The sequence below is a fragment of the Lactuca virosa genome, chromosome 4, assembly GCF_052849685.1.
Source record: "Lactuca virosa cultivar CGN04683 chromosome 4, Lactuca_virosa_CGN04683_v6, whole genome shotgun sequence".
In the NCBI taxonomy this organism is placed as follows: Eukaryota; Viridiplantae; Streptophyta; class Magnoliopsida; order Asterales; family Asteraceae; genus Lactuca; species Lactuca virosa.
In genome coordinates this window covers 108,513,326-108,533,751 of record NC_136429.1, presented here as the reverse complement: position 1 = coordinate 108,533,751, position 20,426 = coordinate 108,513,326, and the positions used below count along the sequence as shown (strand labels likewise).

General features: G+C 35.7%; 2 protein-coding genes across 5 annotated transcripts; one reads left to right on the top strand and one right to left on the bottom strand.

Annotated features, from left to right (window-relative positions):
• Positions 1-11,972: 11,972 nt before the first annotated feature.
• LOC145107071 (uncharacterized) lies at positions 11,973-13,327 on the top strand. Its single transcript, XM_079043945.1, has one exon. The coding sequence runs from the start codon at positions 12,357-12,359 to the stop codon at positions 13,131-13,133; it is 777 nt and encodes a 258-aa protein (XP_078900071.1). The 5' UTR covers positions 11,973-12,356; the 3' UTR covers positions 13,134-13,327.
• Positions 13,328-17,160: 3,833 nt separating this feature from the next.
• Positions 17,161-19,608, bottom strand: LOC145168406 (uncharacterized). 4 transcript variants are annotated; one of them, XM_079087228.1, is made up of 5 exons: positions 19,444-19,608; positions 18,390-18,513; positions 18,205-18,294; positions 18,015-18,113; positions 17,161-17,638 (listed from the first exon to the last, which is right to left on the bottom strand). In XM_079087228.1, exons 1-5 carry the CDS (start codon positions 19,509-19,511, stop codon positions 17,318-17,320), a joined length of 702 nt encoding a protein of 233 aa, XP_078943354.1. In that variant the 5' UTR covers positions 19,512-19,608; the 3' UTR covers positions 17,161-17,317. The 4 variants fall into 4 exon arrangements, with proteins under 4 accessions (XP_078943354.1, XP_078943355.1, XP_078943356.1 ...); XM_079087229.1 differs by having other exon boundaries at positions 18,390-18,504; XM_079087230.1 differs by having other exon boundaries at positions 18,205-18,307; positions 18,390-18,504; positions 19,444-19,574.
• Between the last annotated feature and the right edge of the window lie 818 nt (positions 19,609-20,426).

The window sequence follows — 20,426 nt, the reverse complement described above, 5'->3', positions numbered from 1 at the left end:
TCTCTCACTACTCTCTCTCTAAACACTCCCCAACCCCCCTAAGGCCTAGGAAAACCCCTAGTCCTCGAAGGAAGCCTTAGAGAGCCCGGAGTCTCCGAGAAAAAGAGTTTGTCGGTTCGAAACTCTGCCCGTGTAGAGCCCGGTTTTCAAGCAAACTTCCCGATTTCTTCAAAGAAGATTATTTTAAGAAGCGAAGTGCTGTCCGAATCACTTCTTATCAGGTAAGTGTATAGTCACTTTCATCTTACACATAGATATGAAGTATTTTATGTAAATTATGTGCTATGTGTATATATATTTTCTGTTTACTTGAGATGTATGTTGGATGAAAGATCTGAACCCCTTTCCTTTAAGATCTGAACCTTTTTCCTTCAGATCTAAAATTTTCTTTCAGATCTAAGCTTTTTCTTCAGATCTAAACTATATATGTATTTTATACTTTGAGATCTGTGCTGGATGAAAGATCCGAACTTCTTTCTTTTCAGATCTGAACTTTTTCTTCAGATCTAGATTGTATATGTATTTTATGCTTTGAAAGTTATGTTGGATGAAAGATGTAAGCTTTATTTTTCAGATATGGACTATCTATGTATTTTATAATATGTTGGGTAGAACACGTGTAGATGAATTAGATGTTGTGTGATAAATGATGAGAGGCCTCGATGTTTACGATGTTTAAGATGATCCAGTCATCTAGCGGAGTATAGATGACGACCACAGACTTTTCTAGGCAGTTCACTGGAAAGCTAGCAGGCTCGCAACATGTAGGTGTTTTTGAAGGTGTACTCCATCCCCCCATGGTTGCCTTATGTGACATGTATGGCTGAGGAATCCCCTTAGCAGTAGTGTCCATCCCGATGAAATTCTTTAGGATAGGTCCCTTATAATAAATGCTTTAGGGACGTAAAGTGAGGATAACGGGAATGGGTAATCGGGTTAGTGATTTGATGAAAATAAATAATGAAATTATTATTGTGGGTTGAAAACCCTATATGCTCACCAGGCTCCCCAGCCTGACCCACTCAGTTTCTTGTATTACATGTAGTGGCAAAAGCATAGTTGGATGATTTGACGAGGGATTAAGGATTTATAGGCCAATATAAAATAAATAGAACGTTGTAAGGCCTAAATTGTTTTTAGGCCAATTTTGTTTTGTGGCCTACGATGTTTTGTTTATGATTTTGATCTGTATAGATGATTGACATCCCGAGTTTTTGTAGTGTAATGAAAATACATTTCTTTAAGAAATGCTTTGATAAATTTTTATCATATTTTGTTTTGGGAACAAATTCCGCAACACTTTTCTTAAGATGTTACTCTGATTTTTATTAAAAAGCATAAACGAAATCGGTCTTTTCTGGCCGTAAAAATGGGGATGTCACATTATTTCAATAAAGTTTGCAACTTTATGGATTAAAGTGTTGGATTAAGTGTCAAAGGTCTTAACTAAATTGGTATAATATTGAAGAATAAAAGTAAAGTCCTTTTGGGTTGCCCTCATAACTAGGAAATAGTTTGGATTGATAATTAAAGAGAGATAAATGATTTATTAATATAGTATATGATTAATATATTAATTAGAAATAGAAATAATTAATTAACAAATAATCAGAGTTAATTTGGAATTAATTATAGGTTAATTAGAATTAATTAGAGGTACAGTGACTGGACTACAATTGTTCAAGAGTTGAGTAAAGGAGAGATTCCAGAACCTTCCTAAGTGGACGGTTCTAGGATCCCTCTTCAGGGTCTCCGGAAGCCTCTGAGTCAGATAAGAAAACTAGATATGCACTATATTAAAATATTATTATTCTAAATTCAAATCTAGTGTTTCAGGGATTATGTGGAAGCTATATAAAGGGCTAGACCCTGGGATTTTCGGCGACTACCTCTCATACCTAGATAAATCCAATTTTCTCATCTCCCCTCTCTCAGATATTCAATCCTAGGGTTTCCTCGGATTTTGGGTGTGATGTATTAGAGGCTACCACACAAATAAAGCTAGTTTTCCAAGGCAATTTCAAAGAGTTTGACTACTTTAATTAGATTTAAGCAAAGGTATGCTTCTTATCTATGATTTTCGATTATCATAGAGTTTTAGTTTTGTTTCATAAAGTACGTTTCTATTAATAGTGAAAAGTTATAGAATAATTTAGCTTGCATGTACCCATAAGTGTTATGTGAAATTTTATTGTATGCTAGAACCCCCCCCCCCCCACACACACACACACAGTGGTATCAAAGCCATACTTTTTTGATAATTAGTGGATAAAGATGAAACTTGAAAACGATAAAAAGACACCTTTAATCACAGGGTGCGACGCGCTTTAGGATAATTTAGGGTTTTGAGATTTACTTTCCTAATTCGAATTGTAGATAATTGTTAGCCATTATTAGTTGTTTTATCTTAACTTTAATGCTAGATAATCATAAAACCCTAATTCGAATTTTGAGGAAGTAAATATAAAAGGAAACTAAATTATTTAATTATAAGATAATTAAATGAAATTGAAGTATCCTTAAAAGGAATTTAATATATTTAATTAATGGTTTAATTAAATGATGAATATTAAATTCAAAATTGGTTTAAAAGAATAATTAATTAAATGGTAATAATTAAATTTAAAACTCATGTTTTGAAAATGTTTTAAAATACATCATATATATATATATATATATATATATATATATATATATATATATATATATATATATATATATATATATATTATGTATAACTAAAAGTCAGTTGAATCAAGACTAGGTCGCATTCACGAAACCACACTATAAGACATGTATAAAGAAACGACCTATAAAATGACTGTTGAATGGGTATCATTTTCACGCACCGCTTCTTTGTGTGGTGGAGGGTCGTTAGCCGAAATGGTTTGATAGGACATAATCAAATTAAAAGTATAATGTGAAATTAATAGAACGTTTTATAAAATCTCACTCTAGTTACTTTAGGAACAATGTGAAATTGAATGCTAATCCATGAAAACGCACATCATTTCTTTGCAAGTTGTTAGTGGAGCATACGTGGTTAACCGACACACTAATATGGGACTACAAAGATGAAATGATGGAACATACTCGACATATACGGTTGTTGATGGAGTGTGTGTGGTTAATCGGCACTTCAATATGAGATAATAAATTACCTTGAGGATGTCATGCGGTTTTGCATGGTTATTCACATCTTGTTTGTAATTCTCAACATCACAGTCACAAATCGAAGAGCATAATCTGAGATTAAACATGTCATTGAATAGTTCAATGAATCTTGAAAGATCTAATAGTTTCATATTAAATTGAAACTAGTAAAGTGCTTTACCTACCTAAAATAAATGCACAATTAGATTACTGCATCCCTCTTCTTAATTTCAAATTGTATTTATGGTCCTAGTCTTGAATACAAATATGGGTTAAAATATTAAGGATTGAATCAACTAACTAAAATCTTATCTCTTATTTTAGATGTATGGAAATGGTGATCTTCCTCCTCCTCCTCCACCCACTCATAACTTCACTCTTTTTTCGATCCTCTCAAAGAACAAGCTTACTGGTCCAAACTAAATGGACTAGATGCAAAATTTGAAGATGACACTACAACATGAGAACAAAGAGTATGTTCTCGACACTCTAGTCCCAGAAATTGATAAAGAAATTACTACTCCTCAGGAATTGGCTGAATACAACCAAAACGTTGACGACACCACTAAGTTCGCTTGCATTATGATTGTAACCATGACACCTAATCTTCAAAATTCCTATGAGGAATACTGGTCCTACGAAATGAAATTGGATCTTTCTTAAATGTACTACAAGAAAGCAAGGCAAGAGCATTATGAAGTCATCAAGGCCCTGATGGATTGCAAGTTGAAAGAAGGGGAATTTGTGCGTGCGCATGTACAAAAAATGCATAGATATGTAGAGAGATTGGAGAAGCTCAATGTGAACTTTGACATGGAACTTGGCGTTGACATTGTGCTAAACTCCTTGCCCAATATTTATGATCGGTTCATAATCTCTTGCAAACTACTGAAGCTGGAATGAAGAAGTCTCATTTAAATAGTTCTGAAAGTGCCCCAGCCATGGCTATTTAAAAAGGCAAGGGTGAGAAGAGAAAGGATTATTCCCAAACCAAGTGGAAAGGGAAATCCCACATTGGAGAGTCCAATAGGTCAAATGGAAAGGTCAACTTTGATGTTCCTCCTATTGGTGATTCGAAAGAAGTTGTGTGCTTTCATTATGGTCAAAATGGACATTAGAAGAGAAGTTGCCCCAAGTACCTACAAAAAGTGATAGAGGCTAAGGGTAAAGTGTTTGGATCTTTATCTGGTATGTACTATATAGAAATCAATAACACTTTTGTTTCAAACTCTTGGATCCTTGATACGGGATGTGTTTTTCATATTTGTTCTGATATGCAGGGGCTAAGGGAAAGTGAAGATGTCGAGCATGGGAAGTTGAACCTGATCATGGGGAATAGGCGAAAGTCGTTTATTACCAGGATTGGATTTTATGAGCTTGTGTTTGATAATAGTGTTAGGGTTGATTTGAAAAATTGGTGTTAGTCGTCAGAAATGACAAGAAATATAATTTCATTCCATGCTTTATTTAGACAAGGTTATTGTTATAGTTTTGATAATAATGATGGTGTAATTTTTGTTTATAAAAATGGTGCATTTATTTTCAATGCTTATCCTTATAATGGCATGTATGAAACTATTGTGTGTGTGTGAATGAACTTGGAAATAGTGTTTTTAGTATTTATTCTTCTAATGTTTTAGACAAGGAATGCTTATTGCATTGACGTCTTGGGCATATAAATAAGAGATGCATCACCCAACTCCAAATGGATGGAGTGTTGGAATAATTCGACCTTAATTAGATGATGAATATGAATCTTGTTTATTAGGCAAGATGACTAAATCATCTTCCACTTGTACTTGTGAAAGTAGAGAAGGATTTTTAGACCTCATGCATACTGATGTATATGGTCCTTGCAGATCCACCACAAGGGATGCTAATCGCTATTACATGACGTTTACTGATGATTAAAATAGATATAGGTATATCTATTTAGTCAAGCATAAATTTGAAATTTTGAAAAGTTCAAAGAGTTTAAGAAAGAGGTAGAGAATCAATTGGGCAAAAAGATAAATATGTTCTGATCTGATAGAGGTGGAGAATATCTTAGTATCGAGTTCAATGACTATCTTAAGGAATGTGTAATTGTTTCATAATTGACTTGTCCTAGGACACCACAAATTAATGGTGTAGCTGAAAAGCGAAATCCAACCTTGATTGACATGGTTCGTTCCATGATGAGTCGAGCTTCACTCCATATATCGTTTTGGGGGTATGCCTTAGAGACAGCCGCCCATATCCTTAATCTTGTTCCTACCAAGAAGGTTGCCAAAACACCTCATGAGATGTGGACGGGGAAATCTTCCTCGCTCGCACATATCAAGGTTTGGGGTTGTGTGGCTCTCGTTAGGTGTGAGACCCAAGATAAATTGGAACCCAAATCCAAGAGATGTATTTTTATTGGCTATCGACATAATTCCTTTGGATACTTGTCATGTAGACATAGTGAGAATGTGGTCTTTGTAGCTCGAATGGGAGTCTTTCATGAGAGAGAGCTCATATCAGTGATTATGAATATATAAATAAGATTTATCAGTGATTCCAGTCATAATACTGATTAATCTACTTACGGGAATGATGATATGTTAGATTTAATGAGGTATTTAAAGTGGGTTTTCCAAACAGTATACTTTGTATACTAAATAGAACCTACCTCTAATATGATCTTACTTGGTTATTCCTTATTTGATAGAACTTGAAGTATTCATTGGTATTAGTGAAAGATCTAGTTTTCATTATCATATTTCCATAAGATTGATAAGTTATAGTATTATATGTTAATACTTGTTAGGGGCGTTCCTCGTCAGTTGTATCACCGAAAGGATAGCTGATAGTCATCTGAGTAATTGTCCAGGTGAGTTAACTCGCTATACTATGTATTACAATATATGTCCATGTATGTTAGGATATAAGAGCTAGTAGAGTAGAGCCAAAAGTATAGTCTCTATGAGCTTAATGTTATTGTAATTGAATTATTGAATAGAGCTGAAAGTATAATATCTATGTGCTTAAAGGTTATTGCATTATGTTATTCATTACGGATTAAGTAAGGGGTTGATGGTGGAATGACGATAGGTCAAGAGCCTATAGACCCGTGTCGACGAGAAATCGCAAGTAGGCATCTATATGTATTATGATATATGGTATTTTAGAGAACTCACAAAGCTTTGTGCTTACCCAGTTGAAAATAAATGATTGTATGTACTTCTTCGGATTGTGAGAAGGGAAATGCTTGGCTGTACACACACATCAACATCATGTTTTCCGCATAAGTTAATTATACTCTGATTTAACTGAATAAATAAAAATGAAAATTTTATGGTAAAAATCAGGACGTTGCAGATTTAAAAGAGTTTGATTATCTTAATTCAATTTAAGCAGAGATATGTTTCCTATCTCTGATTTTCTATTATCATAGAGTTTTAGTTTTGTTTCATAAAGTATGTTGCTATTAATAGTGAAAAACCATAGAATAATTTAGGTTGCATGTACCCATAAGTGTTATGTGAAATTCTGTAAGTACATTGCCATTGTAACCTAATAAACCCCGACACAATGAAGTTCCAAATGCATTTTATGTCTCATATATGGACTTCTATGTTGATTAGGTGCCATGTATGGGGTTTTGGACCCCATTTCTCATCATTTTGACCTATTTTTGGGTAGGACATGCATAAATTAGGATTTTTATGAATCTTTTGGATGCAAAGAAGTCTTTTGGAAAGTTAGAGTGGCTGACTTAATGTATTAAGGACTTAATGGAAGGATGGATCTGTCAGCGTAACCGCAACTTGGGTAGGTGTTAACCACGACACTGTGGGCTAATCCATCGCGATTTGGATTGAACAAACCAGCACGTGGCCAAGACATTGTCACGACGCAGTGGTTTGTAGAGTTAACTTTGACCGTTGACTTTTTGACCAAGTTGACCTTTGCTCAATTTGATAGTTTTAGATGGTAGACTAAGGCTTGACCTTTTGTTTTACATTAGGTGGTGTGTAGTACCAGCTTTCAGACCTCACGAGCTACGATGTAGTCTACTATAATTAACAATGTGAGTCTTCTCATTATATTGTGTAGAATACTACACTGTCTTTGTGATTCTTGCATGTATGTTAGGTGGGACCCGTTATGTGTGTTGGATGGGGCCCGTTGTGTATGTTGGGCGAGGCTCGTTGTGCATGTTAGGTGGGGTCCATTATGTACGTTGGGTGGGCTCGTTCTTTATGTTGGGTGGGGCCCGTATTGATATGCAGTATCTTGGGAAGCTCACTAAGCTTTATTCTTACAGTTTAAAGTTATTTGTTTCAGGTACTTATAGTAGTAATGTTAAAGACAGTTTGATTGCACTAAATCCACCGATTGTCTCAGAAGTATATGCTTTTGGGATTACTCTTATGTTTTTATGAATATTCCAAACTCATGTTTTGGATTATTTGACCTTATGAATTTTATGGGATGGTTTGTTTACTTTAAAAATGAAAATTTTCCTAGTATTTTTGGAATGTTTCATACACAATCAAAGGGGGATTGTAACACTTACCTAGTATAGAAATGATGATCAGAAGCATGAAAATTATAAAAAAAATAATAAAAAAAATTAGAAAAAAATCTCTTATGATAGAAAAGAGAAGAATTCACCATAAAATGAGTGAAAATTGACACTTTAAATAAAAACAACCAAAAATGGCTACTTCACGTGGCCAGTCAAGTGATCATTTGCTGAAAATCTGTGAATCGCCATTTAAAGTGGCGACCAAGTCATGGATTTTGTCTGATCAGAAAAATGAAGCCACGAACATTTGAGTGGCCATCAAGTGGCGACCAAATGGTGACTTCGTTCTGTTAAAAATTTCTTCCATGATCTTCAAAACAATTGTGTTTAGATGTATTATGTGTTAAAATTGCAGCCCTCATAATAACCATGAATTTTGAAGATGTCATATCAGTAATCGCTAATGGGCTGTAAAATTGTCTGAATGGGTTGCGAAATCCCCCCTGATGCGACATCGACCTCCGACGACTCTTCTGGTCTTCTGCTGGGGCGGAGATCTGGACATCACAGAGCAAAGTCGTTAGAGCCGCCCCAGGGACTGTGCCCCGGGAGCAGACTCTGGCGGTCAAGTTAGATCATCTGGTAGATCTGAGATGGTTCTCCATAGCTGGAGAGAACCATATTGGTGCTGGTGGTGGTGTATGGTGGCTGACGGCGGCGGCGGGTGGCGGCTGAGCCACCCGGCCGGAGTATGGTATGGCGACTGAGCCATGGGGTCTAGTGGTGGTTGAGAGCCACCTGGGGAAGAGTCTTAGGGAAAAGGGTCCTCCTTCATGGAGGAGGCACTATTCTATTTATAGTGGACAATTAGGTCAAGGGGTATTGGGTTAGGCCGTGGGCCAGCCCAATTCAGGCCCAACTAGCAAGGTGCTGGGCAAGGCCACCCGGAGGCGCCATGCGGGCGCGCCCTAGGCAAGGCTGGCGGGCGCGCACCAGGAAAGGCTGGCAGGGAAGTGCCAGGCGAGCGAGCGTCGGGCCGGGCCGGCAGGAGAGTCCCCAGCAAGGCTGGTAAGGGAGTCCCCAGCAAGGCTGGCAAGGGCACGCCAGGCAGGGCTGGCAGGAGCACGCCAGGCCAGGCTGGCACGCTAGAGCAGTCTAGGCCATGCTAATGGACCATATATCATCAAGTTCCCCCAATCTGATGTTATTGGTACACGGCCAATGACATCGGATTGGACTTAGTCATATAAACTGTGCGTCGTCAAGTCCCCCTAGTCTGATGCGATTGGGTTGCTGACAATCGGATCGGCCTAGATAAAGCACCAATACATTAAATAATAGAGAGAACGACCGAACCTCGCCCACGAGATTCGTGGGGTTGTGCGAAGAGCCAAACATTGCCTATGCAGCTTGAGCTGACTTGATACTCCTTTCTTGAGAGGAGCGCAAGCCGATCGGTGCGATGCAACGTAACTGTTGCTGTGTTAATGCAGACCGAGGCTACTAAAGAGTGTTACGCGAAACTGATGTCGATAAAATGTCGGGCCGAGATAGCTAAGAAGCGTAACCTCGCTATGCAGTCTCTGAGACAGTTATTCGGCACAGATGTTGTTGTAGTTACGCGCAAATGGAATGTCACCGATAACCATCTACATAGTCTGCATTAATAACCGTCTTGGAGGTATTTCTTGCTTGGGCTACACCTAGCTGGATTCCCCCCAGTCTGATGTGGGTAGCGTAGGTAGTCGCGTCAGACTATGTTGTCGAACCAATAAAACCGTAAGGTTGCTGACCATAATATAAGTGGCAGAGATTCCGAGAGCTGGGCGATTAGGTCACTAGCGAGGGTCACATAGTGAGACTATTGTCGATAGCCAGACAACAGAATTCTTGAGGAACAGGTAGTGAGGCTATAGGTAGGAAATATGCAGTGAGACTGTTGCCGAGAGTCAGGCAGCAGAGGTGCTAAGGGATAAGCGGTGAGGCCAGAGGTATGGGTTGCGCAGCAAGACCGTTTCCGAGGGCCAGGCAACAGTGATGCTGAAGGATACGTAGCGAGGCTACAGGTAAGGTTGCATTGCAAGACCATTTCCGAGAGCCAGGAAACAGAGATGCTGTGGGATACGCAGCGAGGCTACAGGTAAGGTTGCATAGCAAGACCGTTTCCGAGAGCCAGGAAACAGAGATGCTGAAAGGTAGTAGGTAGCAGGGTCGCTGTCGTGTTGACCTTCTTGCTGGAGAGTAACCTCACTATAGCAGGTTGTAATGTGGATAACACTTCATCGATCGTCCGAGCACAAGAGAACCATGATGACTGTGAGAGAGGAAACACCAAGGGCGCGGTGTTAGGCGCAGAATAAATTTGTGGTGCGCGACTTATGGTGCGCGATGATGCGCGACTTAGGAGAATAGCTTGGGCTTAGTAGTCGGCGATCATGGAGATGTTACACGAGAGAGTGCCGCGTGGAACAGATCGGGCTTAGCTGCCAACGATCGTAGATGCATCACGTGGGAGAGCATCGCGTGGAATGTAAAGCATTTTTATTCATCTTCACACCATATTTTTGGTAAAATATCACTTAAAAACTTTATTTTTACACATAATAAAAGCTCATTTTTATTGTTTAAATGGTCTTCGAAGATTCATATGAAAAAAACCTATGATTTTCGAATGTAAATAGTAACTTCACAGATATGATTTATGAATGTGTCTTGAATTTTTTTGTTTCATTTTCGAAAGTCAAGACTACAATATAAAGCTCCTTTTGTTATGTAAATGGTCTTTGAAGATCCCTAACACAAAAAAAAACAAAACAAAAAGAACAAAACAAAAAAAAATATTTTACAGTAATTTTGTTGGTTAGATCTGCAAAATTTTATGTGATTTTTTCATTTTTAGTAAGTAAAAACTAGACTATAAATAGTGGTGGAGCTTGAACTTTTGATTTGGGGGTCAAAAGTATAATATGTATAAAAACCGGAGAAGATGAGGACCACAACCCAAATTTTATATTTTTAGGCTCAATATGTATAAAAATTTAATAGGTATTTATAATTCTAACAAAAAAAAACGTTTTTGCGACAAAAAGATTATGAATATGAATGATAATATCACACCTCAGACCTACATAAATTTCCACATATTTGTTTTAAATCTTTTATTTTTGTAGGTCAAAATATAATAGAAAATTATTCTTAATGTATAAATAGTCTTTGAATATTCCTAATAGAAAAAGAAAAATAAAATAAAACGAGAAAGATATGATGAAGAATTCTTAAGAGTAATGTTTTGATTTAGAGTGTTCATGAATCCGACAATTGCAACGTGGATTCTCTAGTTGTGGTTTCATTTGCATGAGATGAGCACCTTGTTAATTGTTGTTAAATACGTGTTTTAAGGAGGTTATCATCAACGACGATAAGGAGGGTAGAGTCAATATTGATTGATGGTTAAAGGAGGAAAAGACATCATAAAAGGTAGTGAGAGGACAACGTGAGACTAGACATAGAGGAGTTTGTTATTTTCAATGACATGACTAAAGTGTGGAGGTTAAACATTAGGGTTGATGGGTAGGTCTCGCTACCACGTATGTCTTCAATTGTCGATTACATATTCTTGTTTATGTGCTTGTCTCTTGGTTTATCTTCGTTTCGTTTTTTAACGGAAAATTAATCACATCCTAACTATCAAGATCCATGTTTCAAGCGATACTTAAACTCATGACCTCTCAAATAAGAGAGTCACTCATTATCGGTAGGCCAAAAGCCCTTTGGTTATCCTTGTTTAGTTTTACTACTACATTTACTTACTCCCTCTTGTTTGGATCGTATGCGGATTGTGCATATTTTTAGATGCATTTAAATCTAATTCGTTGTATGGATCTTTATGTCTTTGCCCCTTTTACAGGTTTTAGGTTGCTTATGTTAGAGATATCTATATGATCCGGTCATTCTACTTCTTATGAAGACACGAGTCCCGATTGTCAACATTCAACTATCTCCTACCGTATGCCAAGGAGATTCTCAATGTATGTTGTTATTGTAGTAAATACATATTTTAACTGACATGTAGGGTTGTTTTTTTTTTGTTTTTTTTTTTTTTTTTTTTTTTTTTTGAAATATGGATGTGTGGCCCGGTTAAAATTGCCAAAATTTACCTTTTGACATTTGGGGAAAGATAGAATATATCTATTTTCACGTTGCACCGTACACCATTATTACTCTTCAAGAAACGGTCTCCTTTTTTTCCTTACATTTTCCACTACTCTATTTGCTTTTCACAAACAATTAATCACAATAAATTATTTTGAACAATTTTGCCTCCTATTTAGATTAGTGAGAACGACCAATAAATTCAGCACCATCTCCATTGACTCAAAATCCCCATTTTCACACCGCACTCACTTCACTTTCTCTCAACAGTCAACACCCCTCCAACGACTCTTTTCAACTACCACCACCACCTCCTCGGCTTTCTCCCCTGAAACCACCCCAGACCACCACCCAAAATGGCGTCCACTTCAATCTTCTTCATCTCAGAGTTTCGATCTTTTTCAAGTTTCACTTAACGGGTTGTGTCATCATTGATTAAACCACCGTATAACCACCCAATACAACCGGAAACCACCATCCAATACTACCGGAAACCACCACCCTCATTTCTAGTCTCATATTGATCAAAGTCCCGATCTTGATCAATTTCTAAATAATGGGTTGTTTTGTCAGCACAAATAAAACTCCCCGATCTCCTGAATTCAACCGTCATTCATCAAAATCAAGCAGAGCTCCGCCACCGGTAGACGAAGAGACGGTGAAAGAAGTGCTTTCTGAAACTCCCAACCACAAGCATTTCTTAAAAATCGAAGATGAACCCAGAAAGAGTGCACCCCGACGGAGCCTTCACAAGATCCAGGATCAACAGCATAACAATCTTGACGATCTTAATCTCTCTGAGATCTGCAGTACGATGAGCGAGAATGTCTCAACCACCACATTTGAAGAAGAAAATGAGGTTATTCGCAGGAGAGTGACTGACAGATCTCCGGCTAAGCGAAGAAACCAGCAGCAGAATTCCGGTGAGCTTCGAGCGGTAAGAAATTCCCCGGTGAGAGGCAAGCAACAGACTCCCGGTCGTATCAGATCCGTAGGTGAAATGAACAACCGTGGTTCCGGGTTTGGTTCTAATGGCCGACAAAGGCCGGTGTCGGGAACTGGACAGGAGTCCCGATCAAGATCTCCGGCAAATCGTACGACGGTCAGAGGAGGAGGTGGTGGGGCTAGAAATGGAATAGGAAGGAGCCCGTCTAAGAGGAAGACAGAAAACTCTCCCGGTCGATTCAGGTCGGGTTTACCGGAGAGGGTTCTGAAACCCGATTTAGGTTCGGGTATAGAGACAGAAGAGAGTAACTGGGCTCCACCAGACAGAAACGACGACGAATCATTTGAAAACCCCCTTGTGTCCTTAGAATGCTTTATATTTCTATAGAAATCGTTTAGTATTCGTGTTACATCCTCCGAATTTCATTTTCAAAAGTCATTCTAGTGATAATTGACAAAATTTGAATATTGTATACTTTAATGTTTAGTTAAAAATGATTGTAAACCACGAAAACATCGATTGTAATGTGTTAGTATTAGGGTTAATGAATATCAAATAAGAGTCGGGTATTTATTGGATCCTATCGTACTTTTCGAAAATGGATATTCTACAAAACATAAAGTCTATACATAATTGAGAAATCAAATATCGATCATGGTCCATGTGGTTTCCTAAAATCTGAAGTTTAGTCCCTATGGTTTAAAAACGTCATAGACGGTCCCTGTGCTTTCAAAACTTTTGACGATTAGTCTTTATTGCTAACTCCGTTAAGTTTTGTTCGTTAACTGAAGGGCATTTTCGTCATTTCACTATCAGGGACTATTTATAATGTTTTCTAAGAAAAAATTAAATATAATTATTTAATATATAAATCTCTCTCTCTCTCTCTCTCTCTCTCTCTCTCTCTCTCTCTCTCTCTCTCTCTCTCTCTCTCTCTCTCTCTCTCTCTCTCTCTCCAAAAAGAAACCCACCATTGTATATCCTCAAATCCAAGTTCTCTTGCACACAAAATACATCAAATCAAACCACAATAACCCAATATTTTGAAGATTTAACAAATGAATCCATGGTTCATTTGAAGTCGATTGCAAGTATTTAACCCGACAGATGAAGTCAACATCCCTTGTCCTTCTTTATTCTTCTTCTTCTTCTTCAACAACAGGGCACACTCTACAGGCGAGCACTTCCAGTGCAATGTGAAGTAATTGGGAAAGGGTATTTCCGGCAATATAACCCTGTCCCTCCTGATTTGTTTGGATTAAAAACCTTCAATTAAGTTGCAAGTTATCTCAGGCATTTCTCCGAGCACTTCCAGTGCACTGTGAAAGGGTATTTCGGAGGCGAGACCTAGCACCCTCCTTTCTCTTTCGAATCTCTGTTATAGACTCCGATGGGTGCTCCGACTGGTGACCAACTGACGATGGCAATTTCCTTCCTTCTGACTTCTTTTTCTTCTTCCTTATCGGTCTTTCTTCACCTTCACCAGATCTCATGGTAGCCTCAGACGCCAACAAGAGCTTCATTGATTCTATTTGCTTTTATCATTGGCGACACACACACACACAATAAAACACACAAAAACAGTAAAACACACACATACACACTCTCAACAATTACACACACTTCACCTTAGCCTCTGGATCGTGACTTCTTCTTTTCGATTCACTCGGTATTGAGGCTCAAAGGGGTGGGAAGCAACTCGTAACAGACAGAAAATAGTTTATTTAGGGTAGGGATCAATTGACATTTCAAAGGAATCAAATTGTAGGCTTCTAAAATGGTGAAGAATGCATACAATCGTTAAATCGATCTATTAGGAAGAAGACAGTCGGGTTTGCAATCTTAACAGATTCGGTCCTTGCAGTTTGTTCTAATGACAGATCCTACCCAAAACTGAAATATTTCTTCAAAACTGATTTCTAGAAAAATCATAAATGGTCCTTGTGGTAGTGAAATGACGAAAATGCCCTTCAGTTAACGGACAAAACTTAACGTAGTTAGCAATAAGGACCAATCGTCAAAAGTTTTGAAAGCACAGGGACCATCTATGACGTTTTTAAACCACGGGGACTAAACTTCAGATTTTGGGAAACCACAAGGACCATTTATGATGTTTTTTCTTAAATATCAGAGATAATGCAGTTAAGACGGTCATTTTTTCCGGGAAAAGTCGAGTCAGTTGGTTTTGGTGAGAAAATAACAAGGAATATATCCATTTCACAAGCTCGCTATATATCTATGCAATTTAGTTGAGATTATTTCAAGTTAATTATAATCACACTATACGTTTTTATGACACTAGATGACCGACATAGAAGGTTTACCAAATTCTATAAACTAATTTTGGTTTTTTAGTAAATACATTAAGGTTTGTCAAACAAGATTTTCTATCCATTGTATACTCTTTAAATGAGAAACATACACATGATGAATTTTCTTACTCTTTATTTAACTTGAAAATGACCTAAAAGAGTAATATAGTTCTATACGTTTAATCCTTATTTTTTTTTCTTGTAAAATAAGCCTTTGGACTTGTTGTTTTTGTATACATTCAATCCTTATTACTGGATACTACATGTTTAGTTCTCAATTTGTACACATTTAGTATTTATTTATTTATTTATTTATTTTGCAAAATAAGTCTTTGTTGTTTTTATACATATTCAGTCCTTATGATCGATTTGTTCATGTTTTGTTCACGTGACATCTTACGTAGGACAATCATTAATAAGGCGTTCTCATATTAGGCTCGTCTGGGCAGTGGAATCATGTGCCCTTAATAACATTGTACTTTTGATATTAGTAACTGTTATAGTAAAATGCCAACTATATTTAATACCAATACCAATTTCATTTAATAGCTATATCAACTATATTACATCAGATGAAGAAAATACATTAGCCGAAATGATTCCAATACTAATACCAACTAAATTTCATTTCATTAAAGAATATTACAACTTATTTGAACCATATCATTAAATAAATTTTTCTTCAGCTCATTCACTTCTTTCTTGAGACATGAAACCTCCTCTTTAAGAGTTGCACCTTTATCTTCAAAATTCGGGATTAATTTGACATGTTTTTCATCCACATATTGCCGACATTTGCACTTTTTATAAGACAGAAAATCAATTTAAAAAGAATAAGAAACTCATTTGCTGAAAAATGGTTAAGATCGACATACCAAGGAATTAGGGAAGTATCTAAACTTTTTTACACGACGCTATTTTGTCTGGGAGAAAACTAGGGCACCGACATTATTTGACCACCGAACAGAAAACTCATTTCTTGGAGAAAACTACAGCACCAACATTATTTGACCAGTTCGTAAATTAGGTTACTAATATAAGTACAGACGAGCGGTCATCATAGCTAAATTTATACAAAAACGAGTTCTTTTGCAAAAATAATAAATAAATAACATTAAGGACTAAATGTGTAAAACTGAGAACATAACATTGAGTAGCCGGTCATAAGCACTGAATGTGTTCAAAACAACAAGTTCAAAGACTTATTTTACAAGAAAAAACAAATAATGACTAAACATGTACAAAATGAGAACTATATTACCCTTTTAAGTCATTTTCTCTTTCTTCGACAAATACTTTCAAGTTTGGTAAAACATAAGACTCGATTATTAGGCTAGCAGAAGTGTAGGATACCGGGGAGGGCATTTTCCGACATGGCTCTGAAGTGGCCACCTTCCAGCTCGTCGTCGCCACCACCATAGTGGTATTAACGCATATATATATATATATATATATATATATATATATATATATATATATATATATATATATATATATATATAGAGAGAGAGAGAGAGAGAGAGCATCAACCACCGTACTCCCATCTATTCCTCACCACTTCGATGCATACCCGGGATGGTGTTCGCGTGCACCACGCCCTCTCTTTTGACGCCACTCCGAACAACCTTATACTTATGTACTTGCATTGTCAAAAGGAATCTATTGAATATTACATAAAGTTTAGACAGGTTCTCATATTTTTGATAAATTCTTTGTTTATTGCATCCACTATCAAGTCATAAATATAATATGATCGAATCATTATTATGAATATATACATTTCTTCTAAAAATCTTTTAAATCCAAGTTTTTATATAATGTATTCAAAACTTTACGAAACTTAAATATGAGTTGATGAGAGTATTATTTAGAAATGTTGAAAAATCAAAAAGATGGCAAGTCAAATCACTTTTCCTTCATAATAAATTTGAACATATTTTGTCCAAAAAAATTTGATATCTTGACTGCGACATTTCATGCAAAGTTTGTGACCACTTTGAACGTCGCATTCGGAAATAAACTCATCAATCAAAGAAAGTTTTGTCGTTCAAAAAAAATCAAAGAAAGTTTTGGTCAATATAATGAGTGAATAGGAAGATGTATATCATGAAATATTATATCTACTATTATAACCAAAAAACTTTGGGATGACATTACAAAACTAAGAAAAATAAGGAAATATTTCCTTTTCTTTTCATCCCATATATCTATTTATATAACTACTATGCTATAAGGCTAAATCAGTAATTTTCATGGACACTAGCTAAACCATCGTTTGAATCCTTCTGCATTAGATTTCCCCTTTAGCTCTCTGGTCAGCCGAGTGATTTCCTGATAACATTGGGATAATTCTTCTTGTGTTTCATTAAGTCGAGCTTGAGTAAGCTTCAGTTTTTCAAACATTATTTCCGATTCTACCCTTGCTTGTCCTAATTCGTCTTTCAAATGTTCGATATACTCATCTCGTACATTTTCGACTGTTTGTGTTGTTGCAATCCCGTGGTTTGGAATTGAAGATCTCTTTGGAATGGAATTCTTCATTCCAATGAAGAACAACAATCCCCCTAACAATGACAAACTCTACAAAAACAAGGGAATGGAATCAGTCATTCCATTCCATGATAATGTTTGGTTGGCATGTACAAGAGAATAATTCTTCAAATGAACTAATAATATTATATATAAATACAATGCATAACATTAACTCTAACCTATAGATTATTTTAATTATAGTTAATGAACTTTTATTTATATAAATAGAAAAAACTAGAGTTATAAATGCTAATCAAAACTCAAAAGTTATGTAATTTAATTTATATACTTGAAGTTTATTAAAGAATATTTGTTTCCATGATTGAATGAGATAATAATACCCTTTGGCTAAGGAAAGAAAATGAAGAAAATGAAATTTATTTATTTTTCCAAGAAAAGAAAAAGATTCATCTTTTGCTCTAACCTGTGTAAAACTGAAAGTAAGTTGAAAGAATTTCTTCTTCTCAATGTCATAGTTGTAAAAGTCATATAAGATGGGAGTAGCAATTAACTGGTGCAAAATCTGAAAAGAGGAATGTTAACCAAATCAAGTTACGCATTTGAATTAAAAAAAGAAAATGACAAAATGGTCCTTTTAATTAAGAGTTGCTCACCAGGAGTGTAGCACCAATGGTGCTATCAAAGATGAAGAGAAAGCTTCCAAGGGCTTTAATGGCTATAACTCCAGCAAAAAAGAACTTGATCTGTATCCACAATCTAAATTAAGTTATAGATATTTGGAGGTAAACTATCATGATTCATGACTCTAATTAAAATAACAATATGTAAAATGCATTACCTCAAATTGTGGCACTTGGAAACCTGTAAAAGTTGTGAAATGCTTTGAAAGCATTTTGAACTTTGGTGTAAGGACTTTTGCTGCAGATCCACCATCAAATCCAAATTCATTAAACCTATATACACTAAAAAGCACATGATAGTGAGTCCATGTATTGTCTTTAAGAATCAATTAAATGTATAAGTGACAATACTAGTGATGGAAACATAAGTGAATGTTCATAAAATGTATCATGGATGATGGATCATTGCAAAATTTTGAAGAATATTTTTCCAATGAAAAATTAACATATAAAAGTTATATTTTATCTTTCCTTTGGCTAAGGAAAAAATGGAACTTGCATCTTCAAAAACCAAAATCTGAAAGCAAAAAATACTTAACTCTTTGAATATAATAATGGAAATCTCAAAAGAAACCTCAGGATCCGAAAATCTTACACAAAATCATACTACATCTGTTCTAAAAATTGCAACAAAGATCACTTGACAGCAAGTCCACTTAAATAAAAATTAGAAGAAAAAAAAACACAAAACTTTAACATTTCCTCGAAAGAATACTGGGAAATTTGCTACCAAGATACGAAACTTGTCAAGATCTTTAGTGCTATATTCATGGGATGAACTGGTATTTAGCGCCTAATTTCTTTTCATGACGCGAAATTGAAATGAAGTGTTAAATTTCATCAATCAAGAAACCCTACGACATAATCACAAAATAATTCGTAAAAGGTAAGATTATTAGAGCATAATTTCTTATCTGGAAACAAAACACCTAAATTTTCAAACCGTATCACTAATCTCCAAAAAAAAAAAAAAAAACCTAGTATTACATACATAAACCCAATTATAGTTCCACAGACCAACAATCTTGTAGCAACATTTAATACGTACAAATCCCAGAGAAAAAGAACTGAACATAATTCTAACTTTTAGATTCAAAACCACAAACGCGAAAAATCGAACCACCTACACCAGTACTTAAGATTGCAATGGCATACAAAACACACTGAATTTTTCAAAGGAGACTGATCTGAAGTTGAAGAAATGGAGCTTACTCTTGCCAAGCAGAGAGAAGGAAGACGGAGACGAAAAGAACACGGCCGACGAAAGATAAGAACGCCATTGATGCAAGTACAAGCTCCGAAGCTCGCTCGGTTTCTCTCTCTAGAATTGCAGGGATTCTATTTAAATTTTGGGGGAAAACTACGGCTTTATAGTCAAATTTATGTATCACTCACCTCTAGTATTAATGATGAACGGTTTGTTCTCCTCACGTATAACTCAAAAGTCAAATAAATAAAAAAGAGTTTATGAGGGTAATTTCATTTTAAAATCGTTCAAAATCATTATTTAAATTTGACATGTTTAAAAAACACTATTTAAATAAGTAAAAAAATAAACACTAACAAACTACATACTTTGTTCAAATATAAGTTTATGGCAACGGGTATTTACCGTAAAATTTAATTAAAAGAAAAATAAAAAAAATGATTCGGAAGGATAACTATAATTCAAAAACATTAAAAAAAGCATCATCCAAATTTGATAGTTCAAAATATATCATCTAAGTAAGGTCTTTCTACAAAAAATAAAAATAAAAAATAAAATAAAAAAAAAACGAACTATATTTTTTGTTCAAATGTTACCAAGTAAACGGCTCTTCCAGGTTAAAGAAAGACATAACATAATTATTGGTGACATCGCATAATATTTGGTGACATGACATTAATTGATATATTTCTCCTTTATATATCAATTTAGGGCTTCTTCATGAATGGACGACTGAAAATTGTGAAAATTGAAAGATGCATAACAGTTTACAATCCATTCCAGATCAGTCATGATCCGTAGCTAGGCTAGATGCAAACATCAAGTAGATTTCATCACACTACAAATTGGCATACGTACTCAAAAAATACATTGCTCAAGATTGTTATACTACCTAGAGCAAAAACTTTTATATATATATATATATATATATATATATATATATATATATATATATATATATATATATATATATATGGACACTTAAGAT